Consider the following 24,585-nt stretch of genomic DNA (forward strand, 5'->3'; position numbering starts at 1 on the left):
TATAAATGACTTTCAACTGGACCCCCATGCCTTCTTGTATTAATCATGGTTCCAACTGGACCCCCATGCCTTCTTGTATTAATCATGATTCCAACTGGACCCCCATGCCTTCTTGTATTAATCATGGTTCCAACTGGACCCCCATGCCTTCTTGTATTAATCATGGTTCCAACTGGACCCCCATGCCTTCTTGTATTAATCATGGTTCCAACTGGACCCTCATGCCTTCTTGTATTAATCATGATTCCAACTGGACCCTCATGCCTTCTTGTATTAATCATGGTTCCAACTGGACCCCCATGCCTTCTTGTATTAATCATGGTTCCAACTGGACCCCCATGCCTTCTTGTATTAATCATGGTTCCAACTGGACCCCCATGCCTTCTTGTATTAATCATGGTTCCAACTGGACCCCAGTGCCTTCTTGTATTAATCATGGTTCCAACTGGACCCTCATGCCTTCTTGTATTAATCATGATTCCAACTGGACCCTCATGCCTTCTTGTATTAATCATGGTTCCAACTGGACCCTCATGCCTTCTTGTATTAATCATGGTTCCAACTGGACCCTCATGCCTTCTTGTATTAATCATGGTTCCAACTGGACCCCCATGCCTTCTTGTATTAATCATGGTTCCAACTGGACCCCCATGCCTTCTTGTATTAATCATGGTTCCAACTGGACCCCAGTGCCTTCTTGTATTAATCATGGTTCCAACTGGACCCCCATGCCTTCTTGTATTAATCATGGTTCCAACTGGACCCCCATGCCTTCTTGTATTAATCATGATTCCAACTGGACCCCCATGCCTTCTTGTATTAATCATGGTTCCAACTGGACCCCCATGCCTTCTTGTATTAATCATGGTTCCAACTGGACCCCCATGCCTTCTTGTATTAATCATGGTTCCAACTGGACCCTCATGCCTTCTTGTATTAATCATGGTTCCAACTGGACCCCCATGCCTTCTTGTATTAATCATGGTTCCAACTGGACCCCCATGCCTTCTTGTATTAATCATGGTTCCAACTGGACCCCCATGCCTTCTTGTATTAATCGGAAACAAACCAGTGTACAGTTGGCATGAAAAGGTGGGGTGAATGAAGACTCTTACCTGTGCTAAAACAGTGATGAAGTTACGGTTAAGGTGCACCGCCTCATACAGCGCCAAGAGAATCGCCTCATTGGTCCTGCAGGGTCAGACAGAGGTCAAAGGTCAGTGATAGGATCTATGACATTATGTACGTGCAAGGAACGTTTACGATTACGATGGTAATAGTGTGTTGTGATTCTAGCTACTGCAACTAATAATGCAACAGTTCAATATTAGTGTATGATCAGCTGCTATACTATTGGTATAAACCATCATAATATATTTATATTATTCACATAATGGTTAGCTAAATTAATAAATGTTCATATTACTTGACAAAGGATTATTGGGACATTTTCTTCGTAAACGTGGGTTCGTAACAGGTTTAATTCAAGCCCAACAGGGCTATCGGCACAATGTGACCAACATTTTTCCTTAAAGATTTCAGTATTGATTGATTGATTGATTTATTAACAGTTTCAATGCCGAACACTGAGTTAAATGTATACATATACACCTATGCCCTGTACTCAGTTAAATGTATACACACATGCCCTGTACTCAGTTAAATGTATACACATATGCCCTGTACTCAGTTAAATGTATACACATATGCCCTGTACTGAGTTAAATGTATACATACACATATGCCCTGTACACTCAGTTAAATGTATATACATATGCCCTGTACACTCAAAAATAACACACCAAAAACATAACATCAATAGTTTTGAAGAATGTTTGTATTAGCCGTGTACTTACTGTACGGAGAGCTTCTCATCTGCATCTGCTATAAACATACTGCCCACCTGTGGACAGGAGAGGTATCACTCATATCAGCCAACAACATTACCCACTATATGTATATGAAGCTTAGCATCATCTGCTATAAACATACTGCCCACCTGTGGACAGGAGAGGTACCACTCATATCAGCCAACACAATGACCCACTATATGTATATGAAGCTTAGCATCAGATAGCATTTCAACAAAACATACAATAATACACATCAGGGCTGCACAATCAAAGACACTTCATAATTGTAGAGTGTTGGCATGCTGGAAATATTGATTCACTCGGATCAATGGCAGGCACTAATACATGCGAGACCAATAAGCATTAACATAAATCTATCAAAACAATCTGAATTGTGATTTAGATACGCTCCAACAGCACCGCAAACTCCTCTATGCTGTCTCCCTCCCATCTATCCTATGCTGTCCCATTAAAGAAAACACAGGGGGGGGGATTGCATGGCCCAGTAACCACAGAACTCTGACTCACAGAGCACTGACAGATTGAAGAGTGATGGTCTTACCATGCTGGTGAGGGTGGAAAAGAAGCCACCTTGGTTCTCCTCCTCTTTGTCTTTGTACTGCCTAGAGGGGAGGCAGAGGGGAGGAGAAAGGATGGACGGAAGTCCAGGATTAGCACCGGGTGACAGGGTAAGGGATAATACACCTGCTCCATAGATTGATTATAGTTATGCTCACTGAATCCTGCTAGCCTGTCACCTTGCAGGCAGTATAGTGTCCCCTCTCATTTTCATACTGTAGGTCAATAGACTGACAGATAGAAAGACAGTCAATGATTGAATCATAGTGATTTTGTGTAGTGATTTGGAACACTGTAGACCGTCTCTTCACCCACACATACAGTTGGAGGCCATCGATATTGTCCTTTTCTTTTTGCTGAGGTTTGCGTGATCTGCGCAAAAGGACAGTTAACCCATTTTGGGCGGGAACCCCTTTTGGTGTTTTAAACATTATGTTATAATTTAGCTATTGAAAAATAGCAGATCTACAAGCTCATAGCGCGTAGGTCTGCTATTTTTGAAAAATCGTGAAAATATTTATTTCAGAAAACTGGAGGATTTAGAAGGATTTTTTTAAATGTTGAGGTCAGGCCTAAATGGGTCAAATGATAAGGGACAATATCGGTGGCACCCAACTGTACTCTTGAGGTTGAGACAAAGACAGACAGGGATTCTCTAATAAACAGGGGGAGAGACTAGTGAGAAAAGAAGAGCAGGGCAGAAGGCAGCACAGCTAGATATCAAAACATCATTCAACAGAAGAGACTATCAAACTTTTTCATGTCAGAGACATGTTCACCAATGTACTTTCATTAGGCCATGGGAATTGATTCCATCGTAGAAAGTCTCATTTGAAAAGCTGCTTCCAACTCCCAATCACGATCTCCTAGGTTTTGTTATTAAATAAAACAATCGTATTGGGGTGGTGACATGATACGTGTTATTTTTTAATAGCCAACGATCAAACTTAAAATCACGGTTTTAATGGGTTAACAACTAATTGGAATTTAAATGTCTGATTGCCCGGTATCGCAAGAATAGATTCATAGTGGTGATGATGTTGAAATATATCAGCAGAGTAGTCATTGTAATAATATTCAAAACTACTCCTCATTTGGCTGGGGACAACCTGGAACACCCTTGAGGACGCCAGACCCAACTTTGAAAACCACTGAAAACCAAATGTAGCTATTTGTACGCGGTCATGGTTTTCGCCTCTCCCATGTCCAAGTTTCTCCTGGGGTGACTGGGGACATTAGATTACAAATGGGAACAAGTAACTGATTCCAGCTCTCATCCATCACTTGAATAAGGCTGCCTAAAAAGGCTGAGTGACACGGATAGACAGTTTCCCAAAATTAAATGTAACAATAAATACAGAAATGAGTCAGACAAAGCTCATAAATAAACCAGCAACTTAATGCAACTGACATCTAATTTATACCTGAACTAATATAACTTGGATGTCAATTCAGCCTAGAGCACATATTCACTCCAGATTCTTCACCATTTCAAAATGATCATAATATTCAGTACCTCTCCTAATGTAAGCAACATGGGAGGAAATGGCAAACATCTCAGAGACATTATGTAATGTTGGATATAAATAACACATCTTCTGAAGAACAGAAATAGATATAGGATTTTGTAGAGAACAAAATCAAAGCAAGAATCTCAAGGGACTCTCAGGTAACAAATTTAAAACAGATCTCACCTGTTATATTCTGTCAAAGCCTGGTGGACCACCATTCCCATTCCCTGGGAAACAAAATATTTCAGTCACACATTACAAAGAATGAGTCAGTATTCAAGGATTGAGTGCCTTGCTAGAGGGCATAGCACTGAAGCCCTGCATCTACTTGCTCCTTGTTGCAGGGAATGAAACCTGAAACCACTTAAAGGACCACTTCACCACTTTTCAACCTATCTTCATATAATAGGTCAGGGGTCGGCAACTGAGATTGTCCTCGGGCCAATATTATTCCCAGACATTCCATCGCGGGCCGGCCGTCTGGTGCGCGCGCGCAGCACGCGTGCGCCCGTGAAGTCGCGCACGCTCGCGAAAAATTTCGGGTCTAATTCGGGTCTAATTCGGGTCTATTTGACCAATATAAATCAACTTTTTTCTTTTTTTTTTGCTGGAAAAATATGGTGCTGACACGACGTTATGCTGCTTTCACACGGGCAGATGCAAAGCTACACTAGTACACCTAGTCACAGAACAGTGTCGTCGTTAAGCAGCAGGAGGATCCCACTGGCAGCACCTGTCCGTTTATCATTAGCACAACCACGAACGTCCAACACATATACAATGAATTACTCACCTAATGCTGCCTGCAGGTTCCATGTTTAATTCCAGCGGTGTGTAACCTACATTGTCTAAGTGACAGTTTTCATATTGTAAATATGGTCGCTAACGTGGGACTTTAAAAAAAAAAAAAAAAAAAAAAAAAAAATCTCAAAATTATCTCACGGGCCAGATATTATTTCTGGGGGGCCAATTTTGGCCCGCGGGCCGCCTGTTGCCGACCCCTGTAATAGGTCCTCACTAATAATCATGAAAAAATGGTGCAATTTTGTTCTACTCGGTCTGTCTCATAGGAGGGCTGTGGGCAGTTCAGAAACCGTCTTCCAGTGACATCATCGATGGGGAATACAAGCTAATAGAAACGGCAGGCTTTCTAGTCCTGAAAAGTTGCAATGCGAAAATGGAAGCCATCGTTCTCACGATTGTTTAAAAAAGAATCTGCCTAATGATGATGTCACTGGAAGACGGTTTCTAAACTGCCCACAACCCTCCTATGAGACACAGACTGAGTAGAAAAGAATCGTGCCATTTTTTCATGATTATTAGTGAGGACCTATTATATGAAGATAGGTTGAAAAGTGGTGAAGTGGTCCTTTAACACATTGAGTGCCACCTGGTGGACGAATGTGGTGGTGCTTGGGTAGTATGACACGCATCTGGTTTAGGCTTCCATCTTGGATGCTAAACTTTAAGCGAGCTAAAATAGGCCAATCCTTGTAGAAAATGCCAATGTTCCAATCGCGATAACCGGATAATCACAAATGACCTCCGAACATCCGCGATTTGTTCAAAACCATGGACAGTGCCGTAGTTTCCGAGAAAAGAGTGTGCAAAGACCGCTAATACAGAAGCTATGGATAAACACAAGAATAGCCTGGGCAGCATTCCTTTTCGGGTTTATGATCTGGTCGGGAGCAGATGATATTGTTACGACATGTTGTAGTTGTTGTTTTGTAGTCATCAGGCCGGAACCATCAATCTGGAACTTTCTTTCCCTCAAACCAATTTTCCTCCAAAAAAGCTGCAGGCTACGAGAGAACGAGGCACGCTCTTATTGTTATTCTTCCGGTTTGAGGGAAAGGAAGTTCCAGATTGTTGATACCGGATTAAAATCTGTGGTTCTATATGGGCTGTGGCAATAATTTTGACAATAGCTCGCAGCAAATGTATTGAGAAAAAATAAATAACTAGTTCATTTTGGAACCATAAACTTTAGTTTAAATTTTAATTATGAACTGAACTAGTTCCTTTTTAAATTTGTAAACCGAGCTAGTTCATGAGAAAGTGAACATTCACGACTGGTTAAGAGGACGGTCTCTCCTGTCACATATGATATGATAACCTAGGATGATCATGTACTGTATGAACAATAAGATAAAGGTCAAGCAGAATAAAGAAATAAGACAGACAAACATTAAAAAATATATATATAAAAAGGTTAAAAACTTACATCTAATGTTGGTTCATCGTCCACAATGGAGAGCTTCACTATGTAAGGATTCACCGACTGACAAATGACACAAAGTCACATTTTGATTCATCCGATCAATAAGTATTAGAATCAAATATCCCTCCAGTCCCAACACACCCATACGCAAGTGTGTGTCACACGCACACACACACACACACACACACACACACACACACACAAACACAAACACAAACACAAACCTCATATTTCCTGTAGTTGACCAGTAGGGCCAAAAGGACTACAGCATCGTAACCATGCTGCCCCCTGCTGGACACATCTGACAGGATCTGTGTGAGAGAGAGAGAGAGAGAGAGAGAGAGAGAGCGAGAGAGAGAGAGAGAGAGAGAGAAGCAGTGTTGAGTAAATTACCCTCCATCAAAGGTAGGAATGGAACCCTGGCAATGTGTCATACTCATCCAACTAAGCTAGATAAACGTACCTGCAGAATGGCCTCAAAGATGCTGTTGATCATCACATACTCCAGTATAGTGTTCTGACTAATGTTGTCAGTCACCTGCAGAAACAGCCATGTTTGTTAAGTGTGCAAAGAAGCAGCATGCAATGACTATTCCAAAAGACAAAATAAGAATTACAGTATACTGTAGTTAGTACATGCATTCAATTCATATTACTTATAAACAAAGCAGTTGTGCTGTGCACACGTTTTGTATGTACTGTATGTATGTGTTGTTGTGCCTCACCGTGGCCAGGCAGAGCAGTAGTTTGAGACAAAGGCTCTTCAAACTTTCAGAACCCTCTCCACACAGAAGACTGTCCAGACTCTCCATCAGCTCCTACACAGGAGAAACACAAATGCCATTCAAATACACAAATATCTCTCTCATCCACTCTTATACTTAATTAAGGCAATTATTAATGTCAAACAATATCGCAACACTTCCCACAAATACCTACCTTCATTCTGAGCTCAGCCTTGTCAAAGCCCATAAGCATGTTGATGATATCAAACCCAGAGGCAGACTTATTCTTCTGGTGAACCCCTCGGAACAGAGCACACAGCGTCTAGTGGGAGGGAGAAAAGGGACATAGCAAGAGACGGGGAAGGAAGGGAAGACAAGAGAGAGACATAATTAAGATATAGAGTGTGTGTGTGTGTGTCACACTGAAAGTAATTCACGTAGCCAGGTTGTCCCCACCTGCAGGGCGTTGACCACCTTGATCTGGTGCTCCTCCCCTAGAGCCTGCACACAGTGGTGGAACAGAGAGTTGATATTGTCCTGGATCCTCTGCACCTCCTCCCCGTCTAGACTCTCCAACTTTGACTCCAGGTATTCCAGGTTCACCTGAGAGGGAGGCAGGGAGGGAGGGGGAGAGAGAGAGAGAGAGAGAGAGAGGGGGGTGGAGGGGGGAGGTAAGGCTAAGCCTTGCAGCAGCTTGATATATATAATGTTGCATTGGTGACAGGGCCTTCTCTCATGTAGCTACCCTATGCTGTCCTTCATGTCTGATTGTCTGTCTCAGTTAAGTATTATTTACTAAGGAGCGGACAAAGTGCTGATGGATAGAAGTCCTTTCCTCTTTGAAGAAAGAAACCACAAGCAAGACATTGGGGATAACACTGTCATCCAGACATAATGCATTCAGACAGTAAACATTTGTTCCCAATTACAAAAGGTCATGTGACAAAACATGAACAGCTTCATAGTATTGATATTCACGCTCTAATTGCAGCGACTATTCAAATTACCAGAATATCACACTAAAGGTATTTGCACACAGATCACGTTTTTTTGGTGCGTTTTGAAATCCGCAACAAAAAGAAAACGTCACGCAAAACATCCTTGCACACTGATTGCGATGTGTATCATTTATAATCGTAGCAATGTTTTCGTAGAACGAAATGGAGTGGAGCAGCAGCAGTGAGGATGATCCCCTGATCCTATAATTATTTAGAAAATGTTTAGTGTACACAGTGGGTCCCTGCTTCACTATAAGTTGATTAGAGGTGATGTCACCGTGTATTCTCTCTCTCTCCGTTTCTCGCTCTGCATGCTTCCACTGCTGTGTGTGTGTGTGTGTGTGTGTGTGTGTGTGTGTGTGTGTGTGTGTGTGTGTGTGTGTGTGTGTGTGTGTGTGTGTGTGTGTGTGTTGAATGGGCCGGGCGTACATTGGAGATAGACAGGTGGCAGTGGCTAGTGGCTGTGTCATTTACTAATCCACCTAATAACTTGCTAAGATGATGAGAGTGTCATCATCAATACCTTCATGAGAAAAAGCTCATCCCAGAATCGAGGGTTGTTCTTGGCTGGGTCTTCTTTCTAGAGGGAAAAAAACAGACAGCAACAAGAATACTGAAACCACCGTCTTGCATAGCCATATGATCAGTGAACGCCACCTCCCGATATACCTGGTAACATCTAAATTCAATATAAGGGCTACAAGTAGGCGGAAACGTAAAACGCTGAGGTTAGACACAACACACTCCACATTTGGGCATCATTTCGCCATGATTATTACTCTAGATCTATAAATTCACCATGTCTACATGTGTGTACATCTGTAATCCACGTAACTCGAGAACCGTTCGCCCCACCGAAATTTGACAAACACGTGTCGGTTGGACCCACAGTTGTCCAGAACCAGCACAAAAGCATCTCTGTACGTCTGTGATCCACGTAACTCGAGAAGCGTTCGCCCCACAGACTTCAAATTTGACACACGTGTTCCACACCACCACAGGGAGTGTCGAGACCGTCGGACCCACAGTTGTCCAGACCAGAACCAGCACAAAAGCCTCTGCCCAGGCTCCGGACAGGGCCCAAAGCCAGATCACCCCTAAATCTCCATATACTGTATAGAGCTCCCCTGTTCTGACATCACACTGATGTTCTGACATCACCCCTAGATCTCCATATATGGAGCTGGCCTGTTCTGACATCACAATGATGTTCTCGTTTGTAATCCACATAACTCGAATTCGTGGACACGTAACTCAAATTCAAATTTGACACACACGTTCCACACCACCACAGGGAGTGCAGTGCCCGGTGTCGAGTCGGTCAAATTTGACACACACGTTCCACACCACCACATGGAGTGCAGTGCCCGGTGTCGAGTCGGTCAGATACGTGGATCTCCAACTTTCATCGTTATCGACTCTGTGCTCTACAGCCGGGCAATGGTCTAGTATATAAGGATTTTAAGTGCAATAAATAATTGTTACTTGTTTACAACAAACATAAGATGATAAAATCCTATACATTGTATAAATGATATTATATATATGTATATTCTATATACACAGATTCTATATATTCAATTCTATATATAATCACCCCAGCTTTTACCTTGTCGTTGCCCAATCCAACCCAGGGCCAGACTATCAGCCCTACTCTACAGCCTGGGCAAATAGTCAGATACATACTGTAGGCCTTCAACCTTCAGCTGTGCTGTATTGCCTTGCCCAACATTGAAATGTCAGGTGATCATTTGTTAATCACTACGCATAGACTTACAAAGACAATGGGAGAATAGCACTCAACTCTTCACTTTAATAAATAGAAGTGACAGACGTTGGTCTTGTTGGTGCACTTACTCTGTGAGCCTTAAATGACAGGCTGTTTTCGTTTATCCGGTTTTGTCTGGATAATCTCCAGTGTCTCCTCTAGAACAAAAACACTACATTACTATCTTAATGTAGTGTTTTTGTAGGTATGTTTTTTTTGTACTATATATATATATATATATATATATATATTATAGAGAGAGAGAGAGAGAGAGAGAGAGAGAGAGAGAGAGAGAGAGAGTATCTGAGGGGAGGGAGAGGTATGTTGGCGTGTATGTATGAGTTTTGTTGTCTTTTAAGTACATTTTTTTTACGATAAACATATTGTTATATGAAAAAAAATAAAAAAATAAACTGAAGATTGAGGGCGGCGGTCATAAAATAGCACATAACAATGTATTTTCAGCCACGCTAGGCAAGACCTAGTCCTAGCCTGTTGAGTGTCAAAGCGGAAATACTGGAATTTGGCACTAGTACCGCCCAAGGAAATTACATTGAGGCTTTACGGAGGCGTTTACATTCCCCTATGTTGTGATTGGTCGAAACAGACAGCTTCTAGGGAAGTGCATACTGTACAACGGAAGTCCCGCCTTATAGGTACAGTATTTTCTACAATAAGTTGTCACCAGTATCTTCTCCTCTGAGATGAGAAAAGGCTGGGAACGAGGCTAGTTTTCAGCCAACATGCCCCACTTGCAATTTTGATGTCACTCACCGCAAAGATCTCATCATACATGAGCACCACCTTTTCCTTCAGTGGTTTCTTAGAGGACGATGTCCTCCTCAACAGCCCCGCCTTCTTCTCCACCTGAGACATGGTTACCTCTGAACACACCCGCAGAACCACACACACACACACACACACACACACACACACACACACACACACACACACACACACACACACACACACACACACACACACACACACACACACACACACACACACACACACACACACACACACACACACACACACACACACACACACACACACACACACACACACAAAACAGTGGTGTAAAGATTCCATGACAGTGATTGAAACCGACTGCACCTATCACAATTATTACATCATAATTACAAAGTGGTTTTATGCGTCATGTCTGCCCTGCACAACTTTTGTTTACGAAGGCTAAAAGCCAAAACAGAAATTAAATTTGTATTCATAATGTTTCATTAATAATAAACAACAGAAACAATGAAATTGCAATCATTTGAGTGACACTTATTCGTCAAGTAAAATGTCATAATGCTGACAGCCTTAACCTCCTACCATGTGGGTTGAATGGAGTTGACTCCTCCACACCAAACTCCTACCAGCCTTGGCCCCACACAGGGCAAAGTTAACTGTCTGTGGCCAGTTGGTTGTTCACAGCTGGTCAGACATCCTTTCACCTTCCTGTAAGGACAGTGTGTAGTAGTAGATAATCATACCCAAGTTCCCAACCAACCAATGACCTAATTTACAACCAGAATTAGTCTACATTATACTCAGCTTTAGGGGTGTAACGATACATTTTAACACCCCGAACGCCTGGGATTATTTAATCCATTAAATCATAGCGCCCAGCGATTTATAGCAACGGAGCACATTTAGCGACGGCCCGGATGTTATCCCGGATGTGGCTGAAGTAGCTTGATGTAGCCAAAATACTCGAGGGAGGTATGATTAATTCTAACGCGACTAGCGACGGGACCGCAGTGGGTCGTTTTAACACAATCTTTTCTTTGGACGGAATGATTTAGATCAAGAGTTCCCGTTTTAAGATTTTCGATCTCGTCGGCTAAAATGGGGGGGGACATTTTCGATGACGTCCCACCAGAAAATAACATCAAGTGTTGCGCAACCTGTGGAGCGATGCGATCGGTTTTGATATCAATAATGTCCGTCCTTTTGATCAATCTCCGTCGTAGCGGTTCATTATGGCGATACGATCAATGATTTACATTTTTTAAATCGATACAGTAACTATTTAGCAAAGAAATGTGAAACATGTTGATAGTTAGCCGCAATTTGCAACATTCGATTTTTGGATTGAATCTAGAGTTGCAATACCCTCCCTCCATTGACAACCCATTGATCCAAATACCAATTTCCGATCTTGTATTAAACAACGTTAAACTCACCACTGCAGCTGTAGTGCAAGCTTGAAATATCCTCTTTCTATCTGCAAAGCGTTTGTTTCATTAACCCAACGTGCTGCTGCTGCTGTGTTCCTGCATTATTATGTGCAAATTCTAAACAGGTGGAATGCAGAGCCGTTGAGTGACTTCCTACACGCCCTCCAAAACTCCAACACTTAGGGCCTATTTTACCGCTGTAGTGCCGAAATGATTTCGGCTCGTCAGAAATTTTCTGTAGCACCGAAGAGCCGACTTTAGGACGGTACCCGCCCCCCCGAACCTCAAATGACGTCACAGTGTAGGCTCTACAGAATCGCGCCTTAGAAGAAAACATTATCACAGCACATAATTTCTTCTCATAACATGTCTACGGTGGATTTATTATAACATGTCTACAGCGGATTTTGGGTACAATCGAATATTTGCATTTGCAAAACGATTCGATACTGATTATTTGCATTGCAAAACGATACGATAAAAGATAAAACGGTATGATATGTTGCTGTTTACATTTCGATATACTTCGATTCTTGAAATTAAAATCGATTTTTCGATGCAGTTACTATATCGTTACACCCCTACTCAGCTTCCAAATTGGTGGGAGTTACATATGGGATGGACCCTATAGCTTCTGGATCAGACTTTGTTCTGTATGGATGAAGTACAGTGGGATGCAACGTAGCAGAGTGTCAGTGTGGATGAATGAGTGACATATTTACATTCCTGTGTGGCCACAACTCAACTATAGGCTTTACACAAACACTACTTACCATTACAAATACCTTTAGGCTGGATATGTGTTATTTGGCATTAAGCATATTGACTGACAGTCAGATCAATAATTTAGAAAACTGATCCTACATCAGGTGACGTCTGCCAAAATTGTTTACACATGACATGGGCGGTGAAAAAACAAAATTAGCAAACGGTAGCCAACTAACTTAACTATGTTATACTATAATAGCAATACCCTAACTTATGTCCCATTTGGTAAGCACGTCAGCACGATGTCTTATTTAAACTTTTGATAACTTAGTTGATTATTAGAAAATTCCAGTTCCTCACCAGCTAGTTAAGGCAGCTAACCTTATGTTAGCTTGGTTTACGTTTAGCTAGCTGAACACTGAACTGTGTTATTCAACCCTGTGCATGTGAGCTAGACAGGAGTAGACACTAGACAGCCAGTTAAATTATTTGTATACACTTTTTTTTTTAATTTATTTTTGTTCTTACCTTTCAAACTGTCATCAATTACAATTTACAACATAAAGTTGGATTTGTGTGTGTCGCTCAGGAGAAATGTAGCACTGCTCGACCCTTAGCTCCTGTTTGGTTAGCTAGTAGCTAGCTGTTGCTGAAATCATTCGGTAGTTTTGCTGCCCGCGTGGTCCTAGTGTCCCAAATGTTACTGAACTATAGCAGCAAGATACAGTAGTCAGTACAGACTTGTTAATGTTTACATGCTGGTGCAGCCAGGGGTCTTCAACAGGGGCCCTCAGGGTCAGGGTACTAACGTATTGGTTTTCTCTTCAAAATGAAATTGAGAAAACAAAAAAATGTCTGTAAACCTTAGAGTATAAATACGGTACTCTAAGCTGTAAACATTGTAAATCAGCCCCTGTTTGACATTCTGTGTTCTGTTGTTTCATTTTAGGTTTAAAAATTAAAACATGATATTTTCTTGTTTTCTCAATTTCATTTTGAAGAGAAAAACAAATTATACGTTAGTACCCTGACGGCTCCCTGATTCATCTCTCTCTCTCTCAGTCAATTAAGAGGTCCTCTTTGGCCTGAAAAACATTGAAGCGCTTTCATGGACTGGGACCACAGACTGTATAGGCTGGGATGTATTATGTAATAATAATATAAAAGGTTCTATAGTGAGGGACACACATTGCTGGCCATTGGAGTGGCTGCACCACTCAAAAATAATCTACTATGAACAGGTTGAAAAGTATCTGCAACTTGTTCCTGTTCGTAGATGACTCGGCACTGCTGGTCTCGGACAGGAACAAACTGCAGGTTGAAAAGGCCCTCAGCTCTGAACTCGGTAGAATCTGCACCTGGCTCGCTGATAACAATCTTTACACATGGGAAAAACTGAATCCATTCTCTTTGGATCAAATAGTAATCTCAGCAAGGCAAATGGCTTCTTGGTTAGAGTGGGTGACAATATTATCACACGTAAAGATGAAATTACCTACCTAGGTTCCATCCTGGAGGCAAATTTTTCCGGTGCTAACATGGCCACCAACGTAATCAAAAAAGTCAACCAAAGAACAAGATTCCTACACGATCTCCCCACTGGTCAACAAAAACACCCCGCCTAACAGGAGCCCTCGTACAAGGTTTCTTCGACTATGCAGTACGCATGCACCTCCTGGTACCAGGTCCACAGCACCTCAAAGGCCCTTAAAACAAGGCTCCAGACTACCCCACACAAACTGGTCAGGCTACTACTGGGCCTCACCCCCCAAACCCACCTCACCCCTGCCCACTTTGACAGGCTAGAATGGCTTAGGGTTGACGACAGAGTACAGAATCTTGCAATGGGTCTGGCCCACAAATTCACTACACCACCACCAAGATATGTACCTGTCTAAATACTTCCTTAATGTCAACAAAGTTCATACCCACAACAGCAGAGAGAGTTCAACAAACCATGTGCAACCTAGATTCGGCACAAACAAGGGACTAAATTCATTTCGCTCCTATGCCACCAAAATGTGAACGCCCTACAACAGTCATTAAGACATGTAAATCCCTTGACTCCTTCAAAACTGCTCTCAAAGGGTACCTACCTACGGACAGCTGCAATTCGAAACTGGCCCCCATAAAAAAAACACACACACCTCCTTTTCCCCTCACTGCATGTTTTTCCCTTTTTACCTCCTTTTATGATGATTTCCTGTTAGAAGATAGATAGAAGTGTATATTTGTACATCTCTAAATGTTCTGATGAATTGAAAATGGTGGACCCTATTGTAAACAAGTGTAATCCTTTATGGTGTCGTCCACTGTTAACAGTTTTTGTATTGAGTTGTGCTTGAAATGTACCTATTCTGCATACTGTCAATCACTTCACTACAGTATAAAATACTTAAATCTAATTTTGACCAAGATTAGTAATACTGTCTCAAGCTTTCTTGTCTTATCCATAACTCTATGGTCTTATCCCCTTGATTGTTACATGTACAAATATACAGAATGTTCATGTATATGCATTTTGTATCATTGTATATCTAAACAAGCAGTCCAAACAGACCTATACACAAAACAAAAACACTACATCCACTGGCTGACTTATTAGTATCCAGATTGTATATTAAAACAAAAATCAAAGCTTGTCCATTAAAAAAAAGATATATATCACAAGCTTTCCAATCATTTAAAGTGAAAATGTATCTTTTATTGGTACCATACATTAATTATCAAGGGCAAAAACTAACCAAATCAAAAAATATATATCAAACAATGATTTTCTACAGGATTTGTAGAGGGTACAAGTCACCATTAAAACACAATCTTAACTGTTCCTGGAAAGTAAACTGCTATGGAAAGGAATTTACATAACAGAGCTTCATCTTGTATTTACAGAAAGGAAAGAAAGGAAAAAGACTACTGCGATCATGTGAATGAAACTGAACTTTATGGAAGGCTGGTTTTAGAAGATATTTTGGTGGACAGGTGGCGCCACCTTGTGGTTGATGTAAGACTGCACAAAAACAAGAACAAAAGGTACAAGAAATCTGTAATTTCAGCCAGTGATCAAACATGGAATTAATTTATTAGCTAATAAAGTTAACCTTGGCATAAAGTTGAAATTGGCAGTACACCGCATCATGAGAAATGGAAAGAATGTATATCATTACATGTGTGTAAGAAACAAGATGCAATAGAGTGAATATCTGACAATAAATAGTAATTAATGACGAAAGTAAATGGCAACATGCCAAAATTACCTCTCAATGGTGACTGTGTACCCCTGGGTATTTTTGTCATTTAATTTACAGAAGTTTTAAAAAAGAGGGAAAGAGGAGAAGTGGGGAAAGAGGAAGGGAGAGGAAGAGAAGAGAGGGGGGTAGGGTCATGAGTTTTTTTCTCTTTTTTTTCAATTTTCTTTACATTAGATCAGGATGGCTTTAGGTAAATCTAAGTAAGAATACATTTTTATTACAGTCAGGACAGAACTTTTGCTACTACCTTAAATATACAAGCACAAATACACAAAGTCAAAATCTTCCAAAAAGGAAACAAAAAGAAAAAGACAAAATAAAAACATCCACACTAAAATTATCTCTCTTTTATAAACATAAAAGATAAAAACAATATATTTTTAGAAGGGGGTTGTGGGGAGGGGAGGCATTAAAAGTCCTGTGTTGCTTCCTTGGTCTGTAGCTTTCAATCTTGGTAGAAAATAAAAAATAAAAAAGTAACAACTGAAATGAAGGAGTTACGTACAAATTAAAAACATTCTAGGGAAATAGATACTGGTATAAAACTCTTTAAAGGTGTAAGTATGTGAGCATGTCAGCATGTGTGGTTGAGTGTTAAATGCTCTATGTCCGTTTAAAAGGATGTACTTGCTGAGAAATCAGAGAGGGTTTGAGCACTAGGATACTCAAAATCCTTCAATCGTTATTATGTACTTTAAGTACGAATGCATGTGTTTTATGTATGTGTGGGTTTTAGTGTAAGACGATTTCCTAATGCCACCATTAGGTTCTCCCTACCAGTGTTTTGAGTTGTAATGGAATCTTAAAATGAATTCTGGCCCACTCTGCTTTAGCAAAGCCCAAGTATTGGTTTCAGACTGATACGTTTTCCCTCTGCATGCACGCAGGCACACACACACACACACACACACACACGCACACACAACAGGACACAACCGTAAACACATTCCCTTTTGCCAGTAACATGGAATAAGCACAACCTATCTATAAATGGGGCAGAACCAGAGTTTAGAGCCAGTTGTGTTAAGAGGGCAGGTGAGCCAGCGCCATAGAGTAATAAAAGGATAGAGACCGAACCGGAGCGTCTGCCCCACCCCCGCTATTCATTTCAATAGAAGTTGCTCAGTGGCGTTTTGAAGCACCCGGAAGAGTGCCGGAAGTACAATTATAACTCAATGGCTCGAGTGAGCGGAAGTTTAGCTTAGCCCGGACCTCAAATTTGAGGTCCTGGGATGACGCATGTTACGCACATGAACGTCCGTCCACCTCCATGAACGTGCTGCAGTTCCACACACACACTCACACTCACACTCACACTCACACTCACACTCACACTCACACTCACCACTCATTTGCTTGCTTAGTTGCTTTATAAATGTGTCACTGTTCTGGAACTACCAATATATTCTGTTCCCCAACACAGGTTTGTGACTGAAATCCTGTCACAAATGACAATCTAAGCTCTGAAGTGATAGTGAGCGAGACAAATGGTTCGGGGCAGAGTCAGGATTGAAACAGATGGTTGGTGCATTCAGGTGGGAAGGGGGGTGTGTCTGTATCCATGTTGTTGGACTCTGCATGAGCTCCATTCCAATGCCTGTCAAAATCTGGACTCTGGTTCCTGGACAAATGTTCCCCGTGAGATGTGCAGCTGGACATGTGTGTAGGGGTGCGTGGCCGGGCTGAGAGTGATGTTTTGTTACGGTTGAGGGACTCAGTCTGGGCTCTAAAGCTGTGCCTGCGAGGGAGAGTGTGGCTCTCGCTCTCCTGTTACTTGAATAGGTGGTTCAGGTGGATTGGGAATTAGAGTGGAGTGTGTGTAGAGGTTATGGGACACTGGGCTCCAATGCCTGCTGAATTTGAGCGGGGTTGACTTTATTGGGGCTCTATTGCGATGCCTGTGAGGTGGGGTTGTCGCTCTTGCTCTCCTGGCTACTGGGCGCCTTGTTGTTCCAGGGCGAGTTGGCCCCCAGTGCTGGCGAGTTGTTGAAGCTGTCCTCGTCGTCGATGCCATTGGCCGCGTCGAACTGTGTGTTTTCCAGCCGCGTGATCAGGCGCTCGTCCTCATCGCCAAACTCCCCTCCCATCAGAGTGGGCTCGCCAACCACCATCACGTCCTGCCAACAAGGAACAAACTATTATTAATAGGGATGTAGCTCGTTAATTTTTATTGATAACGATCACCTTATCGAGCCGGGTCCTTATAGAGCCCACTATCGAGCATTTGCTATTATTTTGTGGAAAGCTGGGAGACAATACATTCTGAACAGAACCTTATTTTTATTGGCCAGTTCAACCCAGTTGTGAGAGTTTGTGTGTATGACACACACACACACACACACACACACACACACACACACACACACACACACACACACACACACACACACACACACACACACACACACACACACACACACACACACACACACACACACACACACACACACACACACACACACACACACACACACACACACACACACACACGTCGCGTCTCGGCCCCCTTTCCACCGTGGCCCAGTCAGTTTAGAGCTTGCCCAGTTTAACTTCGAAGAGAGGGGGCGAAAAAACAAGAAAAACAACAAAAGATAGCCTACTTTGGCAGCCCGTGTCCATGCACATTTCTGTTAGTAGCAAACTACAGAATGTAAGCCGCCTTTGTTTTAAATTGTCCCCCATTCACACGTCGGCAAAACCGCTCACACCTACCGGTCGTAGATGCACTACCACCCTCCGTCAATCATTTAATCCACGCTACGCGCCTGCCCCTTATTATATAGCGAGCGGCCCATGACGGCAGCTGCTGCGGCTATACCAGACAACAGGCTCAACAAGCCAAAAGCTTATTGATACTTGGGTCTCGATAAATGCCGAACCGGGTTTGTAATGGACAAAAACAAACGTTGACATCGGCAGGAAGGGGTAGGATTGTCGGATAATGCAGTACTCCTATAATATAGAGGTAATAGTACTACATAATTATGTAGCAATTATTACATCATACCAGTATTACAAAAGCAAATTAAGCTCATCCAGAGTGTCATCTAAAAAGGCATAAAACTGTAAAACATGCTGATTTCAAAGACATTTTCTGGGGTGGGGTATCATATTGGGGTCCAGCCACTAGGTGGAGCTGGAAAACTCACAGGGACCTGACTGGACAGAGGGAAGCCGCTGGCTGGACTCTTCTTCTTGCTGTTACTGTTGGTGTTGTTGCCTCCTCCTCCACTGATGGTGCTGCCTCCAGACATCTTACGCTTCCGTCTCTTGTTGGCGGGCTGTCTGGCGGGCTCAGCTGCACAGGGAGGGAGGGGGGAACGGGGGGGGGGGGGGGGATTTAGGAAATACCTCAACAGGGTGGGGACCAGTGTTTGTTGTTTGTGTGAGAGCTCAGGGAGGAAGTTTGTGAGCAGAACGGTTGTGTTACGATGAGAGAGAGAGAGAGACGTAGTGACACGATAAAATCCTCAGTTAGCAAAAATGTACCCAAATGGACTCCATCTCTACACTCAGATTTAAATTACCATTGGGTATTTTACTGTGTGGTGAGTGTACCATTGGGTATTTTACTTTTAGGTGGCTGAATATCATTGGGTATCTTATTGTGTGGTGACTGAGGTGGTCTTTACACGAGAACGGTGTTAATAGAAAACAGCAAAATAAAGTATCGTTTGCTGGGGTCCCTTTAGACGAGAACCGCATTTTCAGGAGGTGAAAACGCAACAAAGTGAAAACACCTTCCAGAGTGGAAATCTTTGAGAACGCAGTTTCCTCCTGTCTCCATGTAAACAGGCAAAACGGTGAATCCGCAAAACTCACGTCGGCTCACAATGCATATGTTTATTACATTGATGCAGAGCCATCAGTTCCTACAATGAACAAGGCAAGCCTCCCTCCTCGCCTACAAAGCGCCGCTCATCAGCGATGGTGAATGTAAAACCATGATGTAAATAAAATGCCTTGTGATAGGCGGCAGCAGCGTTTATGTAGCCCAATGTATTATAAAATATATAACCATCCCGTGGTGCGCTCTGCCTGCATGCTCTGGACTGCCTGTTAGCCTGTGTCACTCGATGTGTTAGTAGAAAGCAGGCAGCGTCGCAGCGAGCGACGGCCACAACCCCATGGGGTCTGGAAGTGTCATTCAAAACCCAGATAGAGTTGCGCGAAGGGGGAGGTACATGGTTCTTCTTCTTGTACGTGGGTGTCTGGTCTATTTGGCAGCCCGTTACCGCCACCTAGCGACATTATAGCATTTTCATATAGTGTGTGCGGGACTTTGCCGTTTTATTTGGAGACTGTTGCCGTCTAAAAGAGGCCTGAGTGAGTGTGCATGTGTAAGTGTGTGAACATGCAGGAGCTCCAACCTGGTGGGGCCACCATTCTCTGCCACTTCTGGAAAAGGCAGGTCTTGAGGCAGTCTCTGGGACTCAGGCTATACGTCTTATGTCTTGACATGAGCTCCTGCATGGGCTCCAGAATCACACACAGCTGGAAAGAGGGACAAGCATCACAAGACGATATTATTAGGGAATATTGCAAATTCAGAGTGTGTATACATTGGGGATTAGTGGAATGAAAACACAAGCGCCCCACCGGAAGAGGACTGCTGAGGGCGGACCAAACAGGCAAACAGACTGTTATATTGTGTCCCCAGGAGCAAATTCAAGGAAACAAACAGCAGAGTGCACCGTTTCTTTCCCTTTTTTGCCAAGGGGTTCCCAGATTGTCAGTAGTATGATACATACAATACAATACATATCGTTAAAAAAAACTCAGTAGCATCAAAAGGAATATTTACAGAGAAAGGTGGGGTGGGGCAGAGGATACTACCAAGGTGTTCAAAGGTGTTAAATTAAGCCCATTTGTATTTTAAAGCCAGCTATTCTTTTAGGTTCATTTTGAGTTTGGGTAAGGATTGGAGATCTTTAATGGGTCAAATGAATAAAAAGGAAAAATAAATAAAGTCCATTGTGAGATAAATAAGTCTATAACAATTTCCAAATTGAAGAAACAGCCTTTAGCTTGAGAGAGAACCGTGTTCTTGAGTTCTACCTTAAATCTGAAGTGACTCTGTGGTAGACCATGTAAAGGCCTTCACATGGTCTACATACAGTATAAAGGGCCTTTCAGAAGTGATTTATTAGACGTCAATGACTTGGCAAGCCTGAAATCCTCAGGCAGAGCATTCCAAACATAGTTGAGCGTGAAGGTGGTGTATGTACTATGACGTGTGTGTGTGTGTGTGTGTGTGTGTGCTACTCACTCGGAGGTAGTTGAGGGTAGAGTTGGACAGGCCACATCTGGTGATGTTTTTTGACAGCTGGTCCAACATCTGGGGGTCTTGGGCCTGAGACAACGGTCAAAGAACACAGGTCAAAACGTTGTCACACATGTACAGTATAAGACACGCACACACTGCTGTTATGTCCACTCACGTGCATGGCCAGTATACTGCGGGGGATGAGTTCACGATGCTGTCTGATGCTGAAGTGCCACGTCTTTATCCTCATCATGTCGTCAAACATGAACTCCAAGTACAGGCGACCCTCTACACACACCTATACCAGAGCAAAAGGAGAGGTTCATTTTAATTAACTAAGATTAATTTCAATATTAACCATGGATGATCATCAGATTGTGATCACATCAAATTAATATACAAAATTAGAGATGGAATTCAGACATTAAATGTAGTTAATGTACCCAAGGTGCACTTAAGTTTCTGCTAATGTCTGGAGGTCAGACAGAAATGCAGGTTAATGATTGTAGGAAACATTTTGTCCAAGTATTATTTATTAATGATATAATACTGTATTCATGTGCACGACACGTTCCAGGTTTTAGGGTTCAGTTAGAGAAGTGGTTCTCAACCTTTTCAGGCCGTACCAAAATAATCCTATTTGAACTGGGGGGGTCCACTCTTAGAATTGTAGGAGTTGAGGCATTAATTTTTTTTTTGTGTGGCTTTCGCCTTTATTTTATATAGGGACAGACAGTAGGCTGACAGGAAATGGGGGAGAGAGTGGGGGAGTGACATGCAGTAAAGGCCGTCGGGATCGGGAGTCGAACCCGCGGCACACTGCCAGACTTGGACTACCGGCCAAGGTGCCTGGACCGCTGAGCCACGGCCCAGGCCAGGCATTACATTTTTGAGTGGTGCTAGCCACTCCGATAGACAGCTATATGTGTCCCTCTGTCTGTCTGTGTACAGAAAAAGCATTTGTTGACCACCAAATGTCATTGTTGCGCAGCCGCAGCCACACACACACACACACACACACACACACACACACACACACACACACACACACACACACACACACACACACACACACACACACACACACACACACACACACACACACACACACACACACACACACACACACACACACACACACACAGGAGGGCGGCTTGTACAATACAGTACTACAGCACGAGTACAGCACCACTCAGTTCAGATGATTTTGATGTTTGACTCTGTTGCACAGAAAGATTGTGAAAATAGCCTTGTAACACCTCACAAATGTACCTTCTTTCTTATATTATTTGACAATTTGGCCAATGTTTCACAGTTTTTGAGTGGTCCAACAACTCCTATAGACAGCAATGTGTGTGGCTGTGTCCCTGTGTCCGAGCACGAGAAAATAGCGTTATAGCGTTTGTTCACCACCAAGTGTCACTGTTGCACAGCCTAACACAGAGACACACAGGCCAGGGAGAAGGGATTGTACAGTACAGTACAGTACAGTACAGTACAGTACAGTACAGTACAGTACAGTACAGTACAACTTACTTCAGACGGGTCTGATTTTTTATAGTATAGTTTGTTGATTACTTTTGGTGCAGCCAATAATGGTCTTTTTCAGGTATTAAAAGAGTCTTAAAAGTCCTTACATTGTCACTTCACTGTCATCTGGGGAACCACCCAAAATCAGGTTGAGAACCACTGAATTAGTGTACATATCTGAGGCTAAAATGATAATGGTCAGTCTGTTGCTAAATGCTGTGGTACACAGTACAGAGTACACACCTGTGTGAACATAGGCTTGCCATTCTGGGTGACCATGGTACACTGGTCACAGTCCAGGGAGACAAAGTTGTTGTGGAAGGACTCCTTGGGGTGTTTCAGTACATAGTAGAGCTCAGTGGCACCCCCTTCAAATATACTCCGGAAATACCTTGGAATCAACGTCCGGCCAATCGCTGAGAGGGGAGAACACAGGAAGTGGGAGAAGAGAATGTAATTTGTAATGAGTCGTTTTCTTGTCTTTATTGGGTATGAGAATCTGAGGAGAATATGGAAGGAAGGGCCTGGATGTGTTTACTGATACAAAGAGATAAGGATACAGCATAAAATAACAATACTGTTACAACAAATCTAGACAGCTTAGAGAAAGATGTGAAACAAACAGGTTATGGAGAAAAGCTTAGTTTGAACATACTTTAGAATTTTGTCAGAGTTTACAGGACACTAACAGTTTAAGGGTTGTACTAGTTGAAACTGTTCCAACGTAGGCATAAGTTACAACATACAATTGGACACCTAGTCCTTAGTAGATGTAAAGTCCTCCATAAAATAGGGTTTGAGATGGCATGTCTTTTTGAAGGGTGGGATGACTTGGAGGACGAGGAGTAGTGAATTATACATAATGTGTCGCATCAGCAATGCATTCTCTGTGACAGATTACAAATGATGTTGGCCTTGGACATTTATGATTACTTAGCGCTTTGTTTTTTCACAAGCTGAGATAGAGGATTACCAGCCTACTGGCAGCAGACTTGCAACATGACACAGAAATGGGTCTCTCAGTACTGCCCTACAAATGTCTTCAAGAACCAATTATTGATCATGTTAGGTTGTTGACAAGTTGCAAAAAGCTATTTCAATATGCATTGAAACAGAAAATGTAATTTTGTGCACCAATATTTTGATTAGTGTAGTACTTTCAGCATATTGTTTACCATGGACTTTGCACCCTAATGTAAGAGAGAACTTGCATAGAGTTGGTGCAACAGCTTCAGGTGTTTTGCGGTGGGTCGAGTGAGGGTTTCCTTTTTCGTACAAGCAGTGGAAAAACTGTGTCTTACTGTAGCGTTTGGGCCCGTCCTCCAGGCAGAATGTGATGGTCAACATGGCGTCATCTTCAAAGAATTCTGTAGTGAAGGCATCCCACCACAGGTTGTCACACTCCTACACCGATACAAAAGAATCACACATTAAAACTTGTTAACGGTTCAAAACATACCCTGTTGACACCCATTTGGATGGTTGGTTGGGTCACCTTTAAATGGTATTGATAAGATATTGATAAACGTTGGTGTGTAAGTGTAAGTGTATGTGTACAGTATTTGTACCTCTGTCCAGTTCTGTAGCCGTTTGTTAAGCTCAAATATTCTGTAGTCTGTCTGGTTGCCGTATGGTGTGTGCCTCCTGGGACACCGTAGATGGAGGAAAAGAAAGGAGGACAAAAGAGGAAAGGGAAACACATTTTTACCAATGAATTTCCAAAACTTTTCTAAACCTTTTCCAGAATATTTAACCCAATTTCCAGGCCTATATAACAATCATTCAGTGCAATAATGAGTCTCTCACCCCAATGCCCTTACTTGCAATGCCCAAAGACAGGCAGTGGCACAACAATAAAGCATATAATATATAGAATACATCATTCTATTCCAAATTCTATTCCAAATCTGTTATTTTTAACATACTGGTACATGTGGCTGCAATCACGCAGCCCGTTTGGCGATTAACGTATGTTATATATTTTGTGTA

At 42.4% G+C, this 24,585-nt stretch overlaps 2 protein-coding genes across 8 annotated transcripts in view; both read right to left on the minus strand.

Annotated features, from left to right (window-relative positions):
* The window catches only part of armh3 (armadillo like helical domain containing 3), a 44,952-nt gene extending 30,245 nt beyond the window's left edge, over positions 1-14,707 (minus strand). The window contains exons 1-14 of one of the 2 annotated variants that reach the window (XM_079499945.1): positions 14,646-14,707; positions 10,994-11,119; positions 10,433-10,542; positions 8,414-8,470; positions 7,349-7,495; positions 7,107-7,214; positions 6,893-6,985; positions 6,631-6,705; positions 6,392-6,478; positions 6,171-6,227; positions 4,127-4,170; positions 2,416-2,476; positions 1,857-1,903; positions 1,116-1,191 (exon numbers count right to left, since the gene is read on the minus strand). In XM_079499945.1, coding sequence (XP_079356071.1) covers positions 1,116-1,191; positions 1,857-1,903; positions 2,416-2,476; positions 4,127-4,170; positions 6,171-6,227; positions 6,392-6,478; positions 6,631-6,705; positions 6,893-6,985; positions 7,107-7,214; positions 7,349-7,495; positions 8,414-8,470; positions 10,433-10,534 — 954 coding nt within the window. In that variant the 5' untranslated portion in view covers positions 10,535-10,542; positions 10,994-11,119; positions 14,646-14,707. Of the gene's footprint in view, positions 1-1,115; positions 1,192-1,856; positions 1,904-2,415; positions 2,477-4,126; positions 4,171-6,170; positions 6,228-6,391; positions 6,479-6,630; positions 6,706-6,892; positions 6,986-7,106; positions 7,215-7,348; positions 7,496-8,413; positions 8,471-10,432; positions 10,543-10,993; positions 11,120-13,077; positions 13,489-14,645 lie in introns of those variants that run through there. The other variant, XM_079499944.1, reaches the window with a different exon arrangement.
* Positions 14,708-15,231: 524 nt separating this feature from the next.
* The window catches only part of ldb1b (LIM-domain binding 1b), a 41,014-nt gene continuing 31,660 nt past the window's right edge, over positions 15,232-24,585 (minus strand). For all 6 annotated transcript variants that reach the window (XM_079498786.1, XM_079498785.1, XM_079498789.1 and 3 more), the window contains 8 exons: positions 24,165-24,240; positions 23,898-24,000; positions 22,840-23,012; positions 21,242-21,364; positions 21,070-21,153; positions 20,171-20,294; positions 18,950-19,098; positions 15,232-17,917 (listed from right to left, as the gene is read on the minus strand). In XM_079498786.1, the coding sequence (XP_079354912.1) occupies positions 17,687-17,917; positions 18,950-19,098; positions 20,171-20,294; positions 21,070-21,153; positions 21,242-21,364; positions 22,840-23,012; positions 23,898-24,000; positions 24,165-24,240 (1,063 nt within the window). In that variant the 3' untranslated portion in view covers positions 15,232-17,686. The remainder of the gene's footprint in view (positions 17,918-18,949; positions 19,099-20,170; positions 20,295-21,069; positions 21,154-21,241; positions 21,365-22,839; positions 23,013-23,897; positions 24,001-24,164; positions 24,241-24,585) is intronic.

The sequence above is a fragment of the Electrona antarctica genome (assembly GCF_951216825.1).
Source record: "Electrona antarctica genome assembly, chromosome: 4".
Classification (NCBI taxonomy): domain Eukaryota; kingdom Metazoa; phylum Chordata; class Actinopteri; order Myctophiformes; family Myctophidae; genus Electrona; species Electrona antarctica.